Genomic DNA, 21,096 nt, shown 5'->3' with positions numbered 1-21,096 from the left:
TCGGGGCTGCGCTGCCGCCTCCTGGCTCCGGGGGCGCCTGGGGACATCCCGAAAGGTGACGCGGGGTAAGTGCGGTTATAAACGCCGGGGATGGCACCTGGAGATAAGAAAACCCGGTGCACAAGGCCAGGACTGGATAGATGTTATCTGTGTAGAGCACTCCTCTACAATTCTGCGTGCCGCTTAAACTGAATAAAAGCATTCCCCATAAGAACTTAATTATATAGAGGCCTCTTTTCTGAGAAAACACTGATTTACTTTGAACTTACAGACTATTGCACTATATTTCAGCAGACTGTTTCAGCTATTAAAGTGAAATTAACATTCATGTTTTTGGGATTACAATCTAAAACATTTCCATTTACCCTGTAAATATTCGTTCTTCAGTCAGGGAAGATCTTGCAGTACTCTCTGAACCCAAACTACTAAATGCAGGCTGTATCTTCAAGTCCCTGCCTCATTTGTGGCGTCCTTGTTGGCGTCTGTACAATTCCTCTGAGATTGTCCATACAATTGCTCCTGAAAAATTGGCGCAGGGGCCAGCTGTCTCCGCCCCTGTGCAGAGCCGTCCCCGTGGGTCATGCACAGGCAGTGGGGTGGCTGCTTGTTTTTTAACATGCCTTGAGCAATGAAATATTTTGTTTATGAAATAGGCTTGGGTGCATCACTAACCAAATCTCTGCCTCTCTGTGGAGGTGGAACAGCATTTTGCAGGAAGTCCTGGGCAGGGCACAGCTTCGCTATTGATCTCAGCAGGACCAGAAATAGCAACGCAGAATCCATGTTGCAGGAGAAAGCGTGTACGGGGATCGTGGGTCTCATTTATTGTTTGAGTCCACGCAAGTTGTTTGCCTCCTCGGGTAGGAATGAGGTCAGGACCAGTACGAGCACAGAACTATTTCATGCCACAGCAAACATAAATGATGTTTGAGAAAGACGTTTCAGTTTATCTGGTGACTCCTTCTGTCGAGGTCAATAGAACTTGATTTTATAGGGAAGGACACTCGATCTGTTTTTCTGCTTTATCAGTGGTCACCACACAGAACTGGCCTTTGGCCTTGCCGACGTCCAGCTCATTTCTTTGAGGAGTCCTGTTATCATTACCTAGTCTGCTACAAACCTGCTAATAAGGTTGCGAGAATTAGCGCAGATGAAGGTTGATGTAATTTCAAACACTGTGTTGATGAGATTTCCATTGAAATTACCAGGCTAATGTTTTGGTTTGGCTTTCTTTTTTAATATAGTAATGTTCTATAATGCTTAACTACCAGCAGAGATGAAGTAGTATTTGTCAACCATGGGAGAACTTAAAACTAAATGAATAGTGTAGACAAGTCCCTTAGAGGGGAACCCAAATTTCAGCTTTGCTTCTGATACTCAGGGTTATAATCCCATGAACCTGAACTGTGCAAAACTCACAGATTTCTTATCACAGAATCATAGAATTGTTAGGGTTGGTTGGTTCTTATGGCACATTCATTGCTGGCACAGTATGGTCTACATACCACAACAAAACCCCTCCATATTTAGATTTCTCACAAAGTAAGCCATAGTTACGTTATTTTTCTGTCAGCCTTTCGGCAAATGGTAACTAAAGTGACGCTACATGAAGCTAAATGCAGGGTATGGGTCGGGAAGGTACTGTGAGGCAGTTTGCAGGCCTTCCACACACAGGCAGCCACACCACTGCTTTTCTAGCCAGCGAGCGGCTAGCAACACGCGCCCATGTGCGTGTTTAAAAGCATCCACTGCCCATCGGTGGGGCCTTTGGGCTCCCAAGAGCCTCCAGAGCCGGCAGCAGGCCGAGTCGCGGCCCAGGAGCGAGCAGGTCCCTCGGCAGAGCCCTCCCAGCTCGGTCTTCGCCTCTTGTGACAAGTACGTGCCTACAAGGCGCCTCCCTGGGGCACAACAGGAGCCTGGAAGGTGCGCCCAGATTCTCGACTTTTCACGGGTTTTCATACATAGTCACTTGAACTTACAATTCAGAAAAATTCAATCGTATTAGTGTCTTTTTATTTCCGGGGAGGGGGGGAGGCGGGCAGCCGCGCACTTGCGAGGCCCCCTCCCGAGCCCTACCCCCGGCCCCTACCTGAGGCCGCCCGGCCGGGCAGCAGGCACTGGGGGCTGCAGAACGGCGTCGCCTTCCCCTCACGGCTTCCCGCCGCGGGGCGCCGCCTCCGCCGGCGGGCGGAGCACGCGCGGGGCTGGCCGGGAGCGGCGGTTGCCGCGGTAACAGCGGAGCGATTTCCGACAGGGGCGGCGGCCGGCGCGGAGGCGTGAGGCGCATCGGGGCGCGGGGGCAGCGCGCAGACATGGTGCCCAGCAAGTGCCGGCCCGGCAGGGGTCCTCGGGCCGCCACCGGCCCGGTAGGTGCTGCTGTGGGGAGGGGATGGCGGGCGGCAGCCGCCGCCTCTTCTCCTCAGCCATCGTTGTGCGGGATACCGGGCAGGAGCGGCGGTGTTCCTCCGCTCCGCGGCTGTGTGTGAGGGTCCGCGCGGGGCTGAGGGCGCGGAGGGGGGCGGCCGCCCGCGGGCCTTCCGCGGATGGTGGGCGGCAGCGGGCCGAGCCCCCCGAGGGCAGCCCCTGCCCCTTCCCGGGGGCGGGTGGGGGGAGCTGGGGCCGGTCCCTGCCGTGACAGCGCAGTCTGTGCCCCTCCGGTTATTCGCTGGGAAGTGGGAATGTGAGCCTTTGGTTAAATGTTTCTGTTAAACGTCTTCATTGTTTAGCAGGTGGGTGCTCCGTTTTGTCATATAAATCCAATTAAATGACCGGCACGTTTTGCCTTAATAAAAAAAATTCTCATAATTAAATATAAACACTTGTTTTCTTCATTAATGAGAGTAATATCCCCATGAAAGTCACGCTTCCAGTGTATTTTTAAAACTAAAAACCTTGGGTTTTTTTGTTTTTTAATTATGTAGTGTTAGTTAGCACTGTGACGTATTCTTCATAATAGTTTTGCAGAATAGTTCCTTTCTTGGTAGATTTTGCTATTGAAAATACCTTTGTTGTTTAAGTCATAAAAAGAAGGTTGCATGCAACTTCTTGTATTGATACGTGTTTTTTTGAAAAGTATAACATCCTGTTTCTTTTTCTTCCAACTTGCAGGTTAATAACTGTGGTCTTCAGCTGGTTATCCAGACTTCGTCGATAACAGATAAAAGCAAACCAGTAATTATTACCTTTGCTTTAATAGTTATATTAAGTAATGGCATTGTATGGAACAGCCAAATTTGTATGCTGTGAGATAGGAATTGCCTTTTCAGTGATAATGTGTTGACTTTTAGTACAATATCTGATATATCTAATAGTCTTTTGGTAATTTATTTCATCCTATTAAAGATACATAAAGTAAAAACACGGGGATGTACTATAGCCTGCTGTACACTTAATATACATAGATATGATTTCTTATGATTCCATCTGTACCGCTCTTCCTCCTGTGATTGTAGTATTCCTTATAGGATGGGGCTTTCTTCTTTATTTAGTCAACTGCAAATGAATGTGCTGGTAACTTCCATATTTTAATTTTGGTTTCCAACACTGAAGCTTTTCAGTCGTAGTATCTTAATAAAATGAATACTCTTTGTTGGAGCCACTATTTATTTTTTTTAAAGCATTTGCAGAGTTTCCTAAGAACTGTAGTTGTTACTAAGGTTGTGTTTGTCTGTCTAAAGATGTTATTTGCATTTGAAAACTCTAATGTTTGTCTTAAATATTGTGTTACAGTTTGAATTCCGGATAAATAAAGAACAGTCATCTTTCCACAATAGACTTCTGCAGCATGATCTGGAAAAAAACTATTCGGGAAGGCAAGGTGATGCTCAAGAGGGCTTGGTTTGTTTGTCTTTTGTGTCTCTCTTTATTAACTGAACAGTAAAGAAAGACTGTATTATGATTAGAATATGTAAGAGCAACAGCTTTTCCTAATTGGCCACTGTAATTCAATATAATTACTGCTGCATCACACCCCGTACCCACTATCTCTTCTACTGCCTAGTGCAGATGGCTTTTTTCATCATTTTTTGCCCCTTGTTCTCTCCATGGAAGAGCATCCTTTCTTCTACCTGTGAAGCCACACTCTATGAAGTGCCGTACTGTACAATCCATCAGAAGTCATGCAGTTCTCTACTGTAACATTTTATTGGATGTTTAACATTTTAATCTGTTTAGACAAAATTAGTTTCTAATTCAGAACCGTGATATGAGGAGATAGTTTTCTTATTGTACTTGTGTGCTTTTGTCTTTGAAAAGCAAGAGATTTGGTGATACCACTAACTGTGGTGAAGCCTGGAAGAGTCCTGGAACACAACACTTCTTGCCACACTGCTGTTGCTTGCCTGTTATATAAAAACAATGATTGGTTAGGATAGCGGATCCATTTAATTATTATGGCAAATTCTTTATTCTTTCTGGTAAAAAAAATAAAGACCAACAGCTGTTCAGAATGGGTTGATTTTTAGGGATGTTATGCAACTTATTATGGAGTAAAATTAAGTCTGTAGTTTGGTTTTGTTCCCCACACAGGAGACCAAAGAGTATTAAGTCCTTTGGTGCGTAATAAGCAGGTGTATCTTCCAGTGCCGTCCAGCCTGACAGAGCTTTCTGGTTTGGAGTTGAAGCAGAATACAGGTTCTTTATCAGGATTTGGTGAGTCTTCTATTCACACACCTACAAAATCCAGATCCCAACAAAGCAGCCGTAGTATTAGTTCACATGCTTCAGGTAACAGTGAAAACTTCTCTTGTTAGTCTCTTTTTCGTTTTTTAACTGGGTTTCTTATTGGGAAGTTATGCCCTGCAAGATATGCTGCTTCTGGCTGTCAGAATGTATGACCAAAGAGCAAGCATTGTCTATGTCTGCTACTCCCTTCAGGTATTAAGAGAGGTTAACAGATCATTGTCAGGAAACCAATAAAAATATTTTCCAAAATATAATGTAGGCATTTACATATAGGCTTTTTATATGCCTTTCTTTAACAAACAGGGATCTTTCACACATGTCTTTAGAAGGATGACATTAGAAGAAAAAAGTCACTCTGCTGTCATCGTGTCATGTTTCAGACTGATTTTTAAGTCTTTGGTCTTCTGTTTATTGGCTTAAAAACCTGAGACACAACTAATTTAAGACTTCTGCAACAATATTAATTGATTATTTTCGTTCTCCATTATTTTTTTCTTTTTTTTCTCCTTCACACCTTTTTTTCACTTTCAAGGATACCTAGAGAATGTTGGTTGTTATACTGGTTTGTTAGAGTAGCCAGTAATAAAATGTTAAGAGAGTAGCACTGAAAAGATTCTGAATTGCACAAGAAATTCTTTTACTTGTCAAGATATGTCTTCTAATGGCATATTTTAGACAACAATGAACTCACTCTAATTAAAGCAATTAATCTTTGTTTATTGGAGAATTAATGTTTTTCCAATTAACATATTTGATTCATTTGAAGGAAGGAAAAAAAGGGGCAAACGTGTAGAAGTTGAGCCTATATTTTTGTGGTAGTATGCATGCACGATAATTTTTGTGGTTGGACTTGATGATCTTAAAGGTCTTTTCCAACCTAAATGATTCTATAGTTCTATGATTTATTTTTGGCCAATATTTTTCAGTGGATCATTTCCCAAATAAGCCAAAGCTCACAGAAAACTTTTTAATTTATTTTGCAGTTATTTTTAGTCATCCTCCCTCTTTTGCCTTATATTAACAAAATGGGTAAAGATAGATAGCTTTGTAGATATGTTTTAAATGGCTGCCTGTTTCTTTCTTGATAATGGAGTGAAATATAATACCAATGGTTACCTTTAAGTGACTTTGCATTTGTTTGTGGCTCAGTGGGACCGTTTCAATGTTTTGGTGCTTTAGTCTCTAGTTCTATCAACATCTACTTGATCTGTGTCTTCAAATTCGTCTTAAGTTAGATTATATCTTTAAGTTCAGATACTGAACTTGTGAAACAATTATACAACCTTACCTTAAAACATCATTGGGTAATTCTAATCAAAACAAAAACATTTACAAAATATCTGCGTACAACAAATTGTTGTTAAAAATCTCTCAGAAATTAAATACATGGACATACTTTGGAAAGAGGATGTAGAGAGATGTAGTTGTAAATAAAAATGGCAGGAGAGAAAATTAGTAACTCAGAAGTACTGAAGACTGGAGACGAAATGCACTGCCGTGTACTAACTCTTTTTAATAAGAAAAAATCTTCTATTATCTGTAGTTAATGAGATGATTGTACAAAGTACTAGGTCATATATTCTCTGTATGATTTTCTGATAGATAACACCAATTTTGGGAGCAGCTCATCAATAACGTTTCCTGTATTGCAACGTACTGCTGAAGAAAAAATACTGAATTCTGATAGACTTACCCTGGAAAGGTGAGAGGGTTATGGAGAACGCACCCCATAGCTTGCAACTCTTGCGTCTGATGGTCTAAAGTGATGAGTATTCCAGTAATGCCTGTGGTCGATGGTATGAGTGGTGGGTTTGGTTTTCTTGGGTTTTGTATGTGTGTGGTTTTGAGAGAAGAACTATGTCCCGTAGAGAAATTCTGTATGAGTGTCCTTGTGATGAATATATCCATACAGCAGTCATCTAGGCAGTTAGGGCTTTTCATTGTAAACTAAGGAGCCAGTTTAGGAGGTGAATGCAAGGTCATGCAAGTAATCTATAGAAAGAGGCTATGTTTCCATTAGTTCTAATCTGATGCACTTACTGTAGAATCGTCTTTTTTTTTTTTTTTCCCTCCCCTTTAACCAGAACACACAAAAAAAATCTGAAAGATATTTAATTATAACTTTTTTTTTTTTTGGTGGGGGTAAGGTTCATGTAGTCCAAAAAGCTTTGTCAGGTCAGTAGGACTCCTTCTGGAATAATCCTAAAATAAGAATAACCACTTTCAGCATCATTTGCCGTGTCTTTTACTTTAAAACTTACCTCATGTTTTTATATTTCAAATGTAAAGTTCTATAAACCAAAGAAAAATTGCATAGACATAGAATGTTTCAAATTCTGATCTAAGCAGGTTGCTTATGTGTATCTGATGGAAAAAAAAAATTGGCAGGTTGCATTTGTTTAAATTTTCATGTGGTCACAACACGGAACTTCCATGTAGTTTCCATGTAACCAGCAAACCTCTGATTAAGAGGACAGGCTTTCAGAGAATTTTGGAAGCACTTCAGCTGTATTTGCATGCTAACTTTTTTTTCATAGTAAGGAGTTACTGCCTTACTTACAGAGTTTAATGAGCAAACCTAATTACCTTAATGTTACCGTAATCAAGATAATATACTTTCCTCAGTTCAGTTAGAGTGAATGGGTAGAAGGTAGATTAGCAATTTTTAACATACGTGTGGTTTTTGATTTGTTTCTTTTTCCTTCCAGGCAAAAACTGACAGTGTGCCCAATTATTGATGGGGAAGATCATCTTCGCCTTTTGAATTTCCAACATAACTTTATAACCCGGATCCAAAATATTTCTAATCTGCAGCATCTTGTTTTCTTAGATTTATATGATAATCAGATAGAGGAAATAAGTGGGCTTTCAACTCTTAGATCCCTAAGAGTCCTTTTGCTGGGAAAGAACAGGTAAAAATAATAAAACTAACGTAAAGCACCCTATTTCTTTATGGTGTGGCAACTGTGATCTGTCATTGTTTCTGTTACCGATTTTTCAGATTGTGATGTTAGCTGTGAGACCGGTGAGCTGGTCCTTAACACTAAGTTAAGTGTTAGGGATCCCACTGAGGAAGTACACAGCTTTTGCTTGTAACGTTCTTCAGGAACTTAATTTCTTAGGTAAATTTTAGCAACAGTTCTGAAATATTTTATGTGTTTCTGTCTAATCTTCTGTTCTGATAGTCTGTTAAATAAGTGTTCTTAGATCTGTGTGACAGGTGGAATCTCTTTTCACATCACATAAAATATTAATTGATTCTTTATAACGTATGAGAAAGTATTTCTGCCTGATGTGTTTATTTGGGAAAAAATCAGATGAATCGTGGATTTTATTGCTTATTTGTAGATTCTATTTTGTTGGGAGATACAACTTTCTAGTTGTAGTACTTTCTAAAAATACAGTTCAAATCCTGTAGCTTTTAATTCTAATAGTTTAATAGAAGTATCTGTGGAATTGCTCACACATCTAAGAGTTGTGCTCTGATTTTGTTCAGTTTCCTTATTTTCTTTATATTCAGTAAAGGCAGAACTGGTAAACAAACTTCAGTTATGTGCAGATTACAAAGCGTACATCTCCTAATTCAGCTTGTATTCAAAACCGACAACTTCCTATAGTCCAGCATGTTACTAGAGCTTACAGCTTTTACATTAAAAATCTCACCTGTAGAAATTAATTTTGCTTATAGCAAAACATTGGGGCATTGGAATGATAACTTTAAGGTGCTTTAAGGAATTATTTTCCAAATCATAACTATATTGAACGCTGTATAGTTTGTTTACATAGAAGTATGGTTTGGAGGTAGTTAGGACAAGACATAAATGATTACAAGTCAGACAAAGTTGCCAGCAACTTGTTTTCAGCTTGATCTATATGTGATCTTTGTTTATTCTTGAAGCAAATGCAAAATACACGTGATGTTTAATATAATTAGCCAGTAGATGATGCTGTTGAGTATATAATAACCCAGGTTTGGAATCAGAAAATAGGACAGGACAGGAAAGTTTCAAGACAGTGAAGTTGTACAGGGGGAGAAGAAATACTGCCAAATCAATATTGTCCAAAAAGGACCAGCGGCTTTCAGGTTTTTGTTTGCTGTTGTGGGTTTTTTGTTGTTTTTTTTTGTTGTTTTTTTTTTACTTCTGTGTTCTTCTAACAAACTCTCAAAAGCCTGTGTCACTGCAGTTTTTCTTTAAACTTGTTTGGAATTAGCTCTTTGCCAGTAATAATGTTGTTTCTTTTTATTATTTAGATGTCTGGATAATTGACTTTGTTTGGTCATTGACTTTGTTTTCTAGTGGTGCAAGTACTCCTTCCCTTTTCATCTTCTAGAAGAGCCATGTACATACTGTGTCTATTGCATTATTGACAGAAAGGAAGGTGATAGTTTAAGGCACACTCATTCATTTATTCACTTTTTTTATGTGGTTCAGAACTTTGTTATTCTTCTGTTACCGTTGGTAGGCAGGAAAGTAGTTGGAAAATGAAAGATACTTTTTATCTAATGTGAAAAATAATTTATGTCATAATTGAAATCTTTCAGAATAAAGAAGATCTCAAATCTGGAGAACTTAAAAAATCTTGATGTTTTAGATCTTCACGGAAATCAGGTACAGTACAATAACTTGATCATTTACGTTTCTTGTGTAGGCATCATGTGTTTCCTGTGTCTCTTACCAAACCATTGCTTTTTGAAAGGGAGCTGGTAGCAAATCTTGCAATTTTTGAGGTCACAGAAATCAGTAAATTGATAAAAGGTGGTATGATGTTATATTCAATCTTTGTATCAAGTCTCTTGTACTTTCAGCATTGTACTTTTGGCAAATTACAGTGATTAAAATGCTGAGTCAACTGAGTATAATGGCATCACACCTATAGAATAGTAATCTAGTATAAGTAGTTGTGGTGGTGTTGAAGTAACCCAGTCTTAGAAGTTATAGAAGAATTTAAGGTCCCATTGATTGTTGTGTTGTTTCTTCTATTGGTGATCTTACAGACCAAGAGGCCTTACATATCTGTAGAAGACTTAAATTTGTACAGGAAAAAGCAGAATGGGTCCAAGCTCTTGACTGATTCATGCTTCTGAATTAATGCATCTTACTTAATGTCTATTCCGTTTCCCCAATTTGAGACTAAGTGGACATCTCTAATTCAAGTGGTGCATAAAGTTTTAGCTGTAGTACATATAAGAGAAAGATTCTATTTCATAGGTATGTCGTGAACAACATGGAGTATTAAAAGCAAGATGGATATATTCTTTTGTAAAATAAATTTTAAACACATGTGATACAAAATGTTCCATAATTGAGTTGTTTAAAACAACATATGGTTATTGTAACTATATATGACCAATGTGTGAATTTTCTGCATTCCTGTTCTGACAGTTTTGATGTCTTACCGACTTCTCTGTGTGTGATCTTTATTATACAATTACTTGACAGTGCAGAATGGGAATGCTTTTTCTTTTTTAAAGAAAAAAAAAGAAAAAAACAAACTAGCATTATAATGAGTTATTATGTGTTGTGATAAGTTTGTGCCTTCTTTGAATAACACTAGTCCAATAGTATGCGTGTTGTACAGTGGCAGAGGCAGTGTAAGGACACATAACGACATCTTAGAGCCTTAGAGTGACTATGTTTGGAGATGGCTAAGTGTTGGTGTAGTTATAATCCTTTTCTTATTGCTGTTCTAAGTTTGGGGGTGTTTCTATGTTTTTGGTAAAAATACTTGCAGACTAGATATGTGGCTGTGCCAGTCAGTACACTTCTATAGTACAAATGGAAAAATCGCTGATAGAAATGAAACACAGGTCATGCACAACTCTTGCAAATGATTGTAAAGTATATCTGATTTTTTTTTTTTCCCCTTCCAGTGTCTGTACAACTCCCTTTACATAAGCTAGAACTTTATTAGGACTTTTGGGCATGGTGCCCAATTGGTTGCTACTAGATCAGCTTCATAATAATAGGTCTACTTTGGTCCAGAGAACTTAACAAATTATCCTGTATCAAGAGTTAAATATTAAGTCTCTAGAGCATAATAAATGCTTTTGATTTTCAGAAAGTTTTAATCATAAATGTACATGTGAAGGGCACAAATGTTAGGAAATGAAATTAATTGTTTCCTGCACGTTTTTTCATAGGTTTAGAGTATTTTTTTTTTGGAAAGACCACATAAAGACTATGAATTTATCTTCAAATACTAAATTATCTTTCTGTTCCTTTCCAGTTTAAAGATATGCAAGTTTTCATGTTAACATTCTTTTTTCTTGTCTTTGAGGAATTAAAAATTTAAAACACCAATCTGCCATAGATGATGTTAGCTATTTTTGAAGGCATAAGGGAAGAAATGAAGAAGGGAAGAAATGTCTCAAACTCAACATATCAGCGTAGTGTACTAGCGTCTTCATTCAAAGTCTCAGGGGGAAGGGGTGGTTGTTGTTTGCTTAGGAGTAGGAACAGGAGGGCTCTGTCTTTTACTTAGATTTGTGGGATGGTTATTTATGGCAGCCTTCTAGTCTATTTTAAATGGTACACATTGTGAATTTCTCAAGAACAGACCGCAACTCCAAAATCCATGTTCCAATATTCCAGAACATAGCAATTTAAACAACGGATCAGTAGAATTAAAAATTATTTGTTTGTTTTTATATAGTTCAAAATAGGGAATTCTGATCATTGTTCTGTTGATGTAGTGTCCTGTCTCTAACATATACATTATTTTTTTTTAATTTGGCACAGAATAATTAAAATCAAGAATGCAGAAACAGAATATCCTCAGTCATAATGAAAAATAATAGAAAATAGGATTTACATTATCTTAATAAGCTCTTGATACATCTGTTTCCTTAGATTGATTATGGTGTTATCCTGCACCCAGTTCTTACAGTAAAGTAAAAAAATCTACAATAAATCTAGTCATTTTTACAATTGAGAACCAGTGATGGGCAGCAACTTTCCTTTATCAGGGTGGCCCTTATTTCAAGTAGAGGGTGTGGCGGCACTTTTGTGGTGTGCATCACTTGTGTCTTTCTTTCTTATAACTATGGAAAAATGTGATTCACTTCAGGCATACAAAAGCATCATTGACTGCCAGTGTGGTATGAATATCTGTATGTGCTGTGTGAATATGAGATTTCCTCTGGGCATCGTTTTCCGTTGCTCACTTCCAGTAACTGTGAAACAGACTGTATAGGTTACTTAAAGTTACCATCTTTTCAGTCATACTCTGTTATGCTTACAGATATTTTTACAGTACTTTTCGTTTTACATTCAAAGTTGTGTTTCTTAGGGATGTGAGAAATTATTTAATGCTGTGTACATGGGAAACAGATAATCTTGATGCAGCGCAAAACTTCAAGACTATTTTCTAGAAAAGACAGCTTGCTCTGTGGTATCATCTATATCTTGTTGCCAGGAATATTTTCAGGATTTTCTTAATGTGATATTCTTGGACTACACTGCAAAGTTCATGCTGTTAAAGGTACTACTCAGACTTGCGCACTTGGTTTTGCATTTATTTTTTGATAGTATTAATTTAAACTGATGATTTTGTATTTTTGAAGAAAACGTTTGTAACTTTATTACAAAACCTGTCCTTGTAGTTAAGTTAGTGGAAGGGATTTTAATACCAAACTCTCCAGGAAGAAACACTAGATTCTTTCAAGAAAGCCATTGGTAAACTGAAACTTGGATGTAAGTTTTGCAAATTGTTGCATAGCCTGTAATTTTTTTAGATTTGCTTTGCCTGGAGAAGAGAAGCCTCAGGGAGTTCTTATCGATGCATATAAATAGCTGATGGGAGGGTCTACATAAGATGGAGCCAGACTTAGCTCAGTGGTATCCAGCAAAAGGACAAGAAACATTGAAATTCCTGCAATACAGGAAACTTCTTCAGACTTCAGAAAAATGTTATTGTCAGGGTGGCCAAACACTGGAGAAGGTTGCCCAGAGAGGTGGGAGAATCTCAATCCCCAGAGGCGGTCTAAGCCTGACTGGACGTGGTCCTGGGTAGCCTGCCATAGTTGACCTTGCTTTAAGCAGTGGGGTTGGAAAGGGTGATCTCCAGAGTCCCCTTCTGACCTCAACTGATGCTCTGATTCCATGACTAGAGTTACTTCAGATTAAATTCACTATCTTTTCCTATTTTCCCTTTTTAGCAGCAGGGGAAATAGAAGAAAAGAATAGTAGAGAAGAACAACTATTTTGAGGATATTAGTAAACTGACAATTCTTCATGGCAAAAATCTCCCCTGTAAAGCCATGAAAAACCTCTCTGTTAGATGAATGTGGCGGTTTCTTGAGCTGTAGTGCTCTAAACCAACATCCTACTACAGTACTCATTGAATGGCACTTTGTATTTGGGGTTAGGATAGGTGTGTTCATGTGGTTTTGATGTGTATAAATCCCACATACTTGATGAAATTATGCATCGAGTCTGTTGGTCTTTAGAGCACTTTCTCCGCAGTTTGCACTGTTTGCTTCTATTCATTGATTCTGCTACTGCTTGAGAGTGGAAGTTGATCACAAGTTGCTTTGTGGAGCATTTTGGTGTTTTATTTGTTGAGAAATAAGACAGTTGAATTTCCTTCAAACTTGTTGATTTGTCTATTTTATAGAGTCATCCTCTGTAGTTCATATTTATATATGTATTAGAACAGTGATCTATTTTACACCTCTTCTTATTCTTTGTATTAATATATATAGCACCTCTATTTTGAGGGGGGTTTTGCCTTTTGAAGTTGCCACGTCTTAGTTAATAGAAGATGAGGACACATAATTTTTTTTTTTTTTTGTAGTAAAGACAGTTCTATTAAGGGGAGAATATCTGGTGAGCAGTCTTCATCAGCGTAGAGGATTAGCTGAATATTTGCTGCTTGCATACAGTTTACTTGAGATACAAGTTAACTTGCATTCAGTAATTCTGGTACCACCAGCTTTCCTCTGCAGTCAGACAGACAATTCCAGAAGGTGGTTTAACATGTTTGTTAGACTCCAGTAGATGAGAAGAGTCACATTAAGTGAAATGCTACCATTTAAATGGTATTGCCTGGCAACACTAATATTATTACTGTAATATACGACGGAATATAAATTGCTACAGTACTATTACTACTTCTGAGTTATCATACAGAACAGAGTTTTTCCATAGTCTTTGTTTTCATGGTTTGGCTTCTCTGATGTCATTAAATAAAACTCCTAAAATTCAATGTAGCAGGTTATAGCAAAACCCAGTAAATCCTCCTGATGCCTTTTGGCAAATAATTTTACCAGATTGACTCTTGAGTGAATGTGATATTCCACAATTCTTTCTGAGAACATTGGACGTGCTCACATATCTGGCAAGAAAAAGTATTATTCTTTTTACTACCATTTTTCCCCTTGATGGTTTGTGTATGTTATAGGACATAGTTACAATAAAATACTAAAATATCTTATGTGTAATATCCATTACATAATTTCTGACCAAATAGTTTTCATTCTTCAGTAGTTTAATTCACTACAGGAATATTCTAAGGTGCTTGCAATAATTTTAACTTTTTTGGTGTTCAAAGCTATTGCTAAAAAGGTGCAGTATCTCTTAAACGTTACCCGTGATCCCAGAGGATCAATGAACAAGTAAATCTTGTGTACAAGTTATATTAAAGGTATTTGAAATGCATTAGCCTAAGGAAAAAAAAAAGTCAACTCTTTGATTACACACAGTGGTTCTACATAAGGTAAGAAATCTCAGCAGTCACTCTATAGATGCAGAACAGAAATACTCAAGTAGGGTATGGCCAGGATATCAATATTATCAATCATATTTTTCAAAAATAGTGCTAGAGCCTAGCAATTATTTATTTATAAATTATTTATTTTTGTTAATGTTCATGGAGTAGTATCAGTAAAGAGGAAAGCTAGATTCCTTTTTTAGTCTTAGTCCCTCCCTCCCTCCCCCTTGGGGTGTAAATCAATCCCGTAGATGGAATGCAGATTGTGAAACTTCCAAGACTGGAATGTTTCCAAGAGCTTAGAGGTGAGGCAAAAGAGAAGGAGGAAAATTTCATTTTGTTCATTTTTGGGAAAATATTTTGATTTATCTGGGTGCTGGATATTTTGGATAACATGATTTGGTCTGAACCTTGAGATTTCTCCTGCCCAAAGTGAGAAATGCACTGGGAACTGGATGTGCTTTAAAACATTGAGTTATAGTATTCTGCAGTGCTTAATGATAAACCTTGGAGGATTTTTTTATTTTCCAAATTAAAATTTTTAAGTGTGTTACTACTTAAAGAAAATCCCTTCATATAATAAATAATCAAAAAAAGGTTTAAAAAAAAACAAAACAAAAAAACCCCAAAAACAACAAAAAACCAAACCAGTGTAATGCCTAGTGAAATATTGCACTCGATGCCTGTGCTTTACAAAAGGGACAGAATGTGAATTCCCCTGTCATATTACTACTCTTTGCCTGTTTTCCTACATGATTTAGTAAGGCTCTTGATTTTAATACTGCCAGTAAAAATTTGTAAGAAAATACAGCATCTTAATAACATTTACTTCAATTTTCATGTAGAGACTCCGTTTCTATGGTTATTAACACGCTAATGTGGACATAAAATACTATATCATTTAGAGACCCTGCAGGTGATTGTGTCTGTGGTATATTTAATGCACTACAACTTGCATTTGACTTTGAACTAAATGTTTAATTTCTAAATAATGTGCTTCCAAGCACTCTTGAGTATTCTATGGAGAGAATACTGATTGTTACCTTGATCTTTGCTGTCAAGGTAAATAGTATAAATGGTATATCTTCCATGTAAATGTCTTTAAAACCTTCTTAATTTAGATAGGGTCAAAATGGACTTTATTCTGTCTCAGCGAACTGATGCATTAAAGTTGAGTCAAGTTGAAATTGAATTTAATTCTAAATTTATTTAGAATGAAATTTATTCTATAATCCGTTAAATTTTAAAAAGTCGTCATAGTTATTTTTTGTTTTCTGATTAATTCTGTGAATCATTTTCCTCGCCAAAAGTTCAAGGATATAAGTAAAAGGGGGGTGAGGGGGGGGGAAGCAACTTGGTTTTTTTTTTTTTTTTTTTAGGCCTGGATTTTGTTTCGGTAATCTCAGAAATGTGTGTTAAAAGATATAACTTTTGTGCAGTTTAATTGTGGAGTGATTATGTGGTGCAGAACAATCTCTTCTGAAATATATCTGTTGCATAACTAAGTAAACAAGAAAATATAATAGTGTTTTTGTTCAATGTTTGTAAGTAAAGTATTAGGTATTTGAAAAAGCAACTAAAATGGTTAATAATAATCCTTCCTTATTTATAATTAATACAAAATAGTCATAGATATAACTTGTTTTTAGTAAAAGAAGTATAATTTGAATTCTCTAAAAGTGGCTTGTTATCTAATTCACACCTAATAGTATGTACTAAAAGTCGGTGTATCTACACGTGTGCATGCATAATTGAAACAGAGGAAATCCAGTAATCTTAAACCTTAGCAAACAATGAGGAGTATCTCTATACACCGCTGATGAAATCATTGTTTTTGCAATAGCAATGAAATGCCAGGATTAATATTCTACATCGTGGCATGTTGTAATTTTGGCTAAGCAGACACCTGCAGAGGTCTGTGCACTTCATGCTAACCATCTGCACTTGGCTTTGCTTTTACAAGTCTGTCTGTCTAAATATATTGTTCCAAATGGTGGTATTTTCTGTTCCTTTTGCAGTAATATTTTTGTATCCTGGTAATTTTTATTTTCTGCATATAATACACATAAATGGAAGATGTATCATAGTTTAATTAGCAGTTGACTCAAATGTTGGTTTAAGATATTATTTAATGTTGGTTTCGTTATCTACTTATGTATGCTTTTTAATGGAAACATTGCTGGAATACTTTTCATAGTGGCATATTCAAGTCATGTCCTAGACTTACAGATATATATATATATATACACACACGTATATATGTATGTGTACACACATATATGAAAATTACCAACAACATCCATCTCTGGAGACATTGAAAACCTGCCTGGACGCATTCCTGTGCAACCTGCTCTAGGTGACCCTGCTCTGGCAGGGGGGTTGGACTAGATGATCTCCAGAGGTCCCTCCAACCCTATGATTCTGTAATTCTGTGATTATGTGTTCTCAAACTGTTAAATTACAGCTACCTTGCCTCTTCCCCCATTCCAGGAGCTGCTGGACACTTTCTGGAAATTGACATGGCCAGATTTGTACTGGTATAGAGCATCAGAAAGTTCATTATCACTGGGAAGATGTGTGACAGCAGTCACTATCTTGCTTGTCCGCATCTAATTGCTGTTGGCAGCTTTGGGGAGGAATCACGTGCCTGAGGACAGGGTGTTGGAGGGAGCGTGGAGTGGTCCAGCAGGTGATCATTCTAATTGAAAGGGAATTCATTATACTTGCTAGTAGCTTTGTGCGCTCTATCCTTGGATGCCCTGCCACATGTTTTGTGAAGTCTTTTCCTCAGGATAGACCTGCCTTCTTTCTGCCATATAGCATGGACTTCAGTAAGAATGTGATGGGAATGTCCTGCACAGTGGCAATACTTCATCTTCTCCATGAGATGTTGCTGTATGCAAGTCCTGTGTAAGGGTCTGGGTAGATGCTGGAGGACAAATTACAAGACTACTGTGAGAAATAAATATCTGGATAGAGATCCTTGAGTGGATCACTCTTCTAAAAAGCAGTGCCTGTGTCAATAGAGCAATAATTAATGCCTTTGTAAAACACGGTTGTGTTTCTAGAAGTCAAAAATAAAATTAAGGGACAGTAGCTATTACTACTATTCTTTTTTTTTTTTTTTTTTGTCTTTTGGTCAATGTCACATGAATCTTTAAAACAGGGAATTAAGTATAAAAACAAACCTCAGGCAGCTGCCTGTTTGATGTAGTTTAGTCGCTTTGTTTGATCCCTCAATTTTCTAGTCACAGGAAGCCATGAGTTGCCGAAGAAGTGCTGGGGACTGTCAAGCAAGTGTATCTAAACTAAGGATGCTTTCTTTTCTAACTTTTCAGTGTGTATTACTGATTCCAGCAATTACCTGCTCATAAAACTTCCTTACAAGTTCCAATTTCAGAATAATTGCTTTCTTCTCCAGAGGGATGTGGCTGCTCCTTGCCCCTGACTCACAGCAGGTTCCTGTCCTCATGGCCTGCCAGAAAGTCCGTCTGTGGAGCTCCTGTAGATAGAGCTATGAGTGCTGCAACTGTTTTTTTTAAGAGGCATGAAGGGAAATCGGTGCAAGAGTTCTGCAATGGTAGGGGGATACGATGCTGCATATTCTTGCAGGATATGTACCAGGCGATTTGGATGTGTGTTCGAGTGCCTTTGCAGACAAATTAAGGATTTTGACATACTATAATATCACCAGTGTCCTCTTAGTTTCATGGTGTCTTCAAGGTTGCTGCTACAGAGCAGCACAGCTGAAATAACCTAATTTCTGATGGTAAGGAAGGAAGTGTTGACTGGTTTTGCTGCAGTATGACTAGAAAGATATTAGTGAAGTGAATGCTAGTACTTAATCTCTAGCAGACCGTAGCTTGTTTTCAGCAATTTATGACATGATTATCATGGTTTAGAAAAATACGCAAGAAGCACACTATCGTATTAAGTTGATTGTTCATGTATACTTAAAAAAAAAATGTATGTGCTACATATATCTATTGTATACCTCTATAAAACACAGTATGCACTTTTGTAATTCTACCTCTTTCACAGATTACTAAAATAGAAAACATCAGTCATTTGAGTGAACTGAGAGTGTTAAACCTTGCCAGGAACCTGCTAACCATTGTAGAAAACCTTAATGGACTGGATTCTCTCACAGAGCTCAACCTTCGTCATAATCAAGTCTCTGCTATAGTAAGGAACAAAACTCTTGTCTTTTCTTTCTTTTCTTTCTTTTCAACAAAATGCACTATTACTGTAACTTGTTTAAACCATATCAGCATTTCAGATTTGTGAAATCTTGTGTTTCCCTGTATTGCGTTGCTTATCTTGTTCCGCTGCAATACTTACTCTCACAATATAAAGGTGAAACAAACAGCAATTTATTTTTGGTATTATTTTCTTTAAATGTGATGGCTTGTTGTGATTCAAGTCTTGATAGCTCATGATGGTTTTTTAAGAGGGGGAAAAAAATATTCTGAAGCAGTTTTGTGGTACTATCATAGAGAGACTTTTCTTTCATACAAGTTTGTTTCCTAGAAACAAACCCTCTCTTAATTTCTGTAGCTCGGATAAGCAGTCAGACCATCTTAAATTTCATCTCCTTATGAATATTTCTGAGCCAAATGCAGAGAAAATAGGTATTGATCTTAAAAGCAGAATTTCCCAATTGAAGCTTTAACCCAGCATTGTAAGTCTTTTACGTTCTAGAAAATAAAGCTTTTCACTTCGCAATTTATGAGTTATAGTTCAGGGATCGCAAGTACATTGTTTGAACAAATGCTTTTTAAAATAATACAGTAAGTCAACTTAAATAGCTATATTTTTCTGGCCTTCATAATTCCTTTAGTTCTTGGTCTCCTATTGCTGGTGAGTCTTTCCTTTCTCAAATTTCTGCTACTTGTCATATGTGAATTGTTGTTGCACTTCAAAAATAAGAAATCTCTGCTCATTGCTGATTCTGTTACTGTACCTTCCTGCTACAGCAATTATGTTACCTAGAATTCTCTTCCTTGCTTGTAGCTGCTGCCTTTTCACTCCTTGTGGGTGTAGCTGGTACTTTCTCCTTGCTTCCTGCTGTCACAAATGGAGAGTCAGCATGAAATTTAAATTAGTGAGTTATAGGATTGGACTCTGTGCTATATTTCAATTTAACTTTTTAGTCTTTCCTGGCCAGAGACAGTGTTTCAGAAGATGATGTTCTCTTCAGGGAAGTACTTTATTATGTCTAATTGGTTTTGGGGTGTTTTTTTTTTTTCACCCTGGTTAAATGCTAATGTAATGGGGTGTGTGTGTGATTTTTTTGTTTGTTTGTTTTGTTTTGTTTTTAATGGGATGGTGATTTTTAGCAAGTATGATGCTAACACTCCTTTCTCTAGAGAAGGACTCTTAAATCATATGAAGTCAAGTCTTGGACATGTCGTGCTGTCTGAAACCTAAAGTAAATATATGTCTCTCTCCTAAAATAAAATCTTTTTCTTATTTTAATGATATGTATTGTCTCTTTCTCTGTGCGCAACAATGTACCTGTATTTTTTTGCTTAAACTTGTTTTAAATTTTTTGAGGGCAAACACCCTGAAAAAATGAAAGCTGCACTACTTTTGTATTGAAATTCAGAATCTGCTGCAATATGATATTACTGAAAATCCAAAAACATAGAAGCAAATGTATCATTTTATGGAAAGAAGATCCAAAATATTGTTATATTATTACTTGAGTAGTTGAGGGAGGGGGTTTAGATTTCTTTTCTTGAAGATGAGGTTTAGGTTTCCTTATGGCTGACTGTGTGTGGGGTTGGGTGTGGGCTGTCATTTAATCATGATATAGTTATGATGTAGGACTTAACTACAAAAGTTACACTCTAAGTTCATTAAAAGACTTTGGTTTCTGTGTTTTAGTTTAGTTTTTGGACTGTGTTATAGTTAGTTACTATAACAACACTATAATTATGAATTGGGCTTTTTAAAGTTGATTATTTCTTTAAATGAAAGAATCTAACCTCAATTTAAACAAGTTTGCCCTTCCAAAATAATGGAATAAAATCAATATATTTTAAATAACTTTCAGTACATTTTTTGTGAACCTTCGTTATTTTTCTTCACCACCACCCTCACACACCCCGTCCCCCTGTGTGGGAAAGATGATATTCTCATTTGTCAAACAAAATGAGGTCCCATAGTGAACTCCATGCGTGTTGCAGTTAACTATATTGAATAATTCAAGTTATCCAACTAGATTATAGTTTGTTTGAGCAATTAAACCTGTAATAACCTCTTACAATCCACTGGCCTTAGATTAGCAATTTTGGGACTATTTTTTGTCTTTGAAGTATTCATTAGAGACTAGAAATCTTTGAATCACAAGTGGTTGTTTTTGTAAGAATAAATTGTAGTTCGCCCAAAGCGTTAGGATTTTAAAAGGTCGTCCTGATGCTTGATTTATAGAAGAATTGTATCTTGTAGGATTGGAAGTGTCTTCAAGAAGTCTGACTATTCAAGAAGTCTGAAGAATAGCAAAGAGACAGAATAAATGTTTACAAAGGGTCTTGTATGGCATTAAAAGCATGAATCTGTATAGATTCACATACCATGAAAGATGGAATGTCTGTTAACTTTCCATCCAGTTGTGAATTGGGCCCAACTTTTAGGAAGACAAGCTTTGTTTTTGTTTGAAAGATGGACCTGCTTGATTGCTTTGAGGTATTAAGAGCT

General features: G+C 37.2%; 1 protein-coding gene across 1 annotated transcript in view; it reads left to right on the top strand.

Moving 5' to 3' along the window:
• Positions 1–2,212: 2,212 nt before the first annotated feature.
• The window catches only part of LRRC49 (leucine rich repeat containing 49), a 51,715-nt gene continuing 32,831 nt past the window's right edge, over positions 2,213–21,096 (top strand). The window contains exons 1-8 of the mRNA XM_074600679.1: positions 2,213–2,366; positions 3,109–3,171; positions 3,730–3,817; positions 4,528–4,650; positions 6,286–6,385; positions 7,392–7,595; positions 9,227–9,293; positions 18,436–18,579. Of these exons, the coding sequence (XP_074456780.1) occupies positions 2,313–2,366; positions 3,109–3,171; positions 3,730–3,817; positions 4,528–4,650; positions 6,286–6,385; positions 7,392–7,595; positions 9,227–9,293; positions 18,436–18,579 (843 nt within the window). The 5' untranslated portion in view covers positions 2,213–2,312. The remainder of the gene's footprint in view (positions 2,367–3,108; positions 3,172–3,729; positions 3,818–4,527; positions 4,651–6,285; positions 6,386–7,391; positions 7,596–9,226; positions 9,294–18,435; positions 18,580–21,096) is intronic.

The sequence above is a fragment of the Larus michahellis genome, chromosome 9 (assembly GCF_964199755.1).
Source record: "Larus michahellis chromosome 9, bLarMic1.1, whole genome shotgun sequence".
In the NCBI taxonomy this organism is placed as follows: domain Eukaryota; kingdom Metazoa; phylum Chordata; class Aves; order Charadriiformes; family Laridae; genus Larus; species Larus michahellis.
This window is presented reverse-complemented; position numbering and strand designations above follow the sequence as displayed.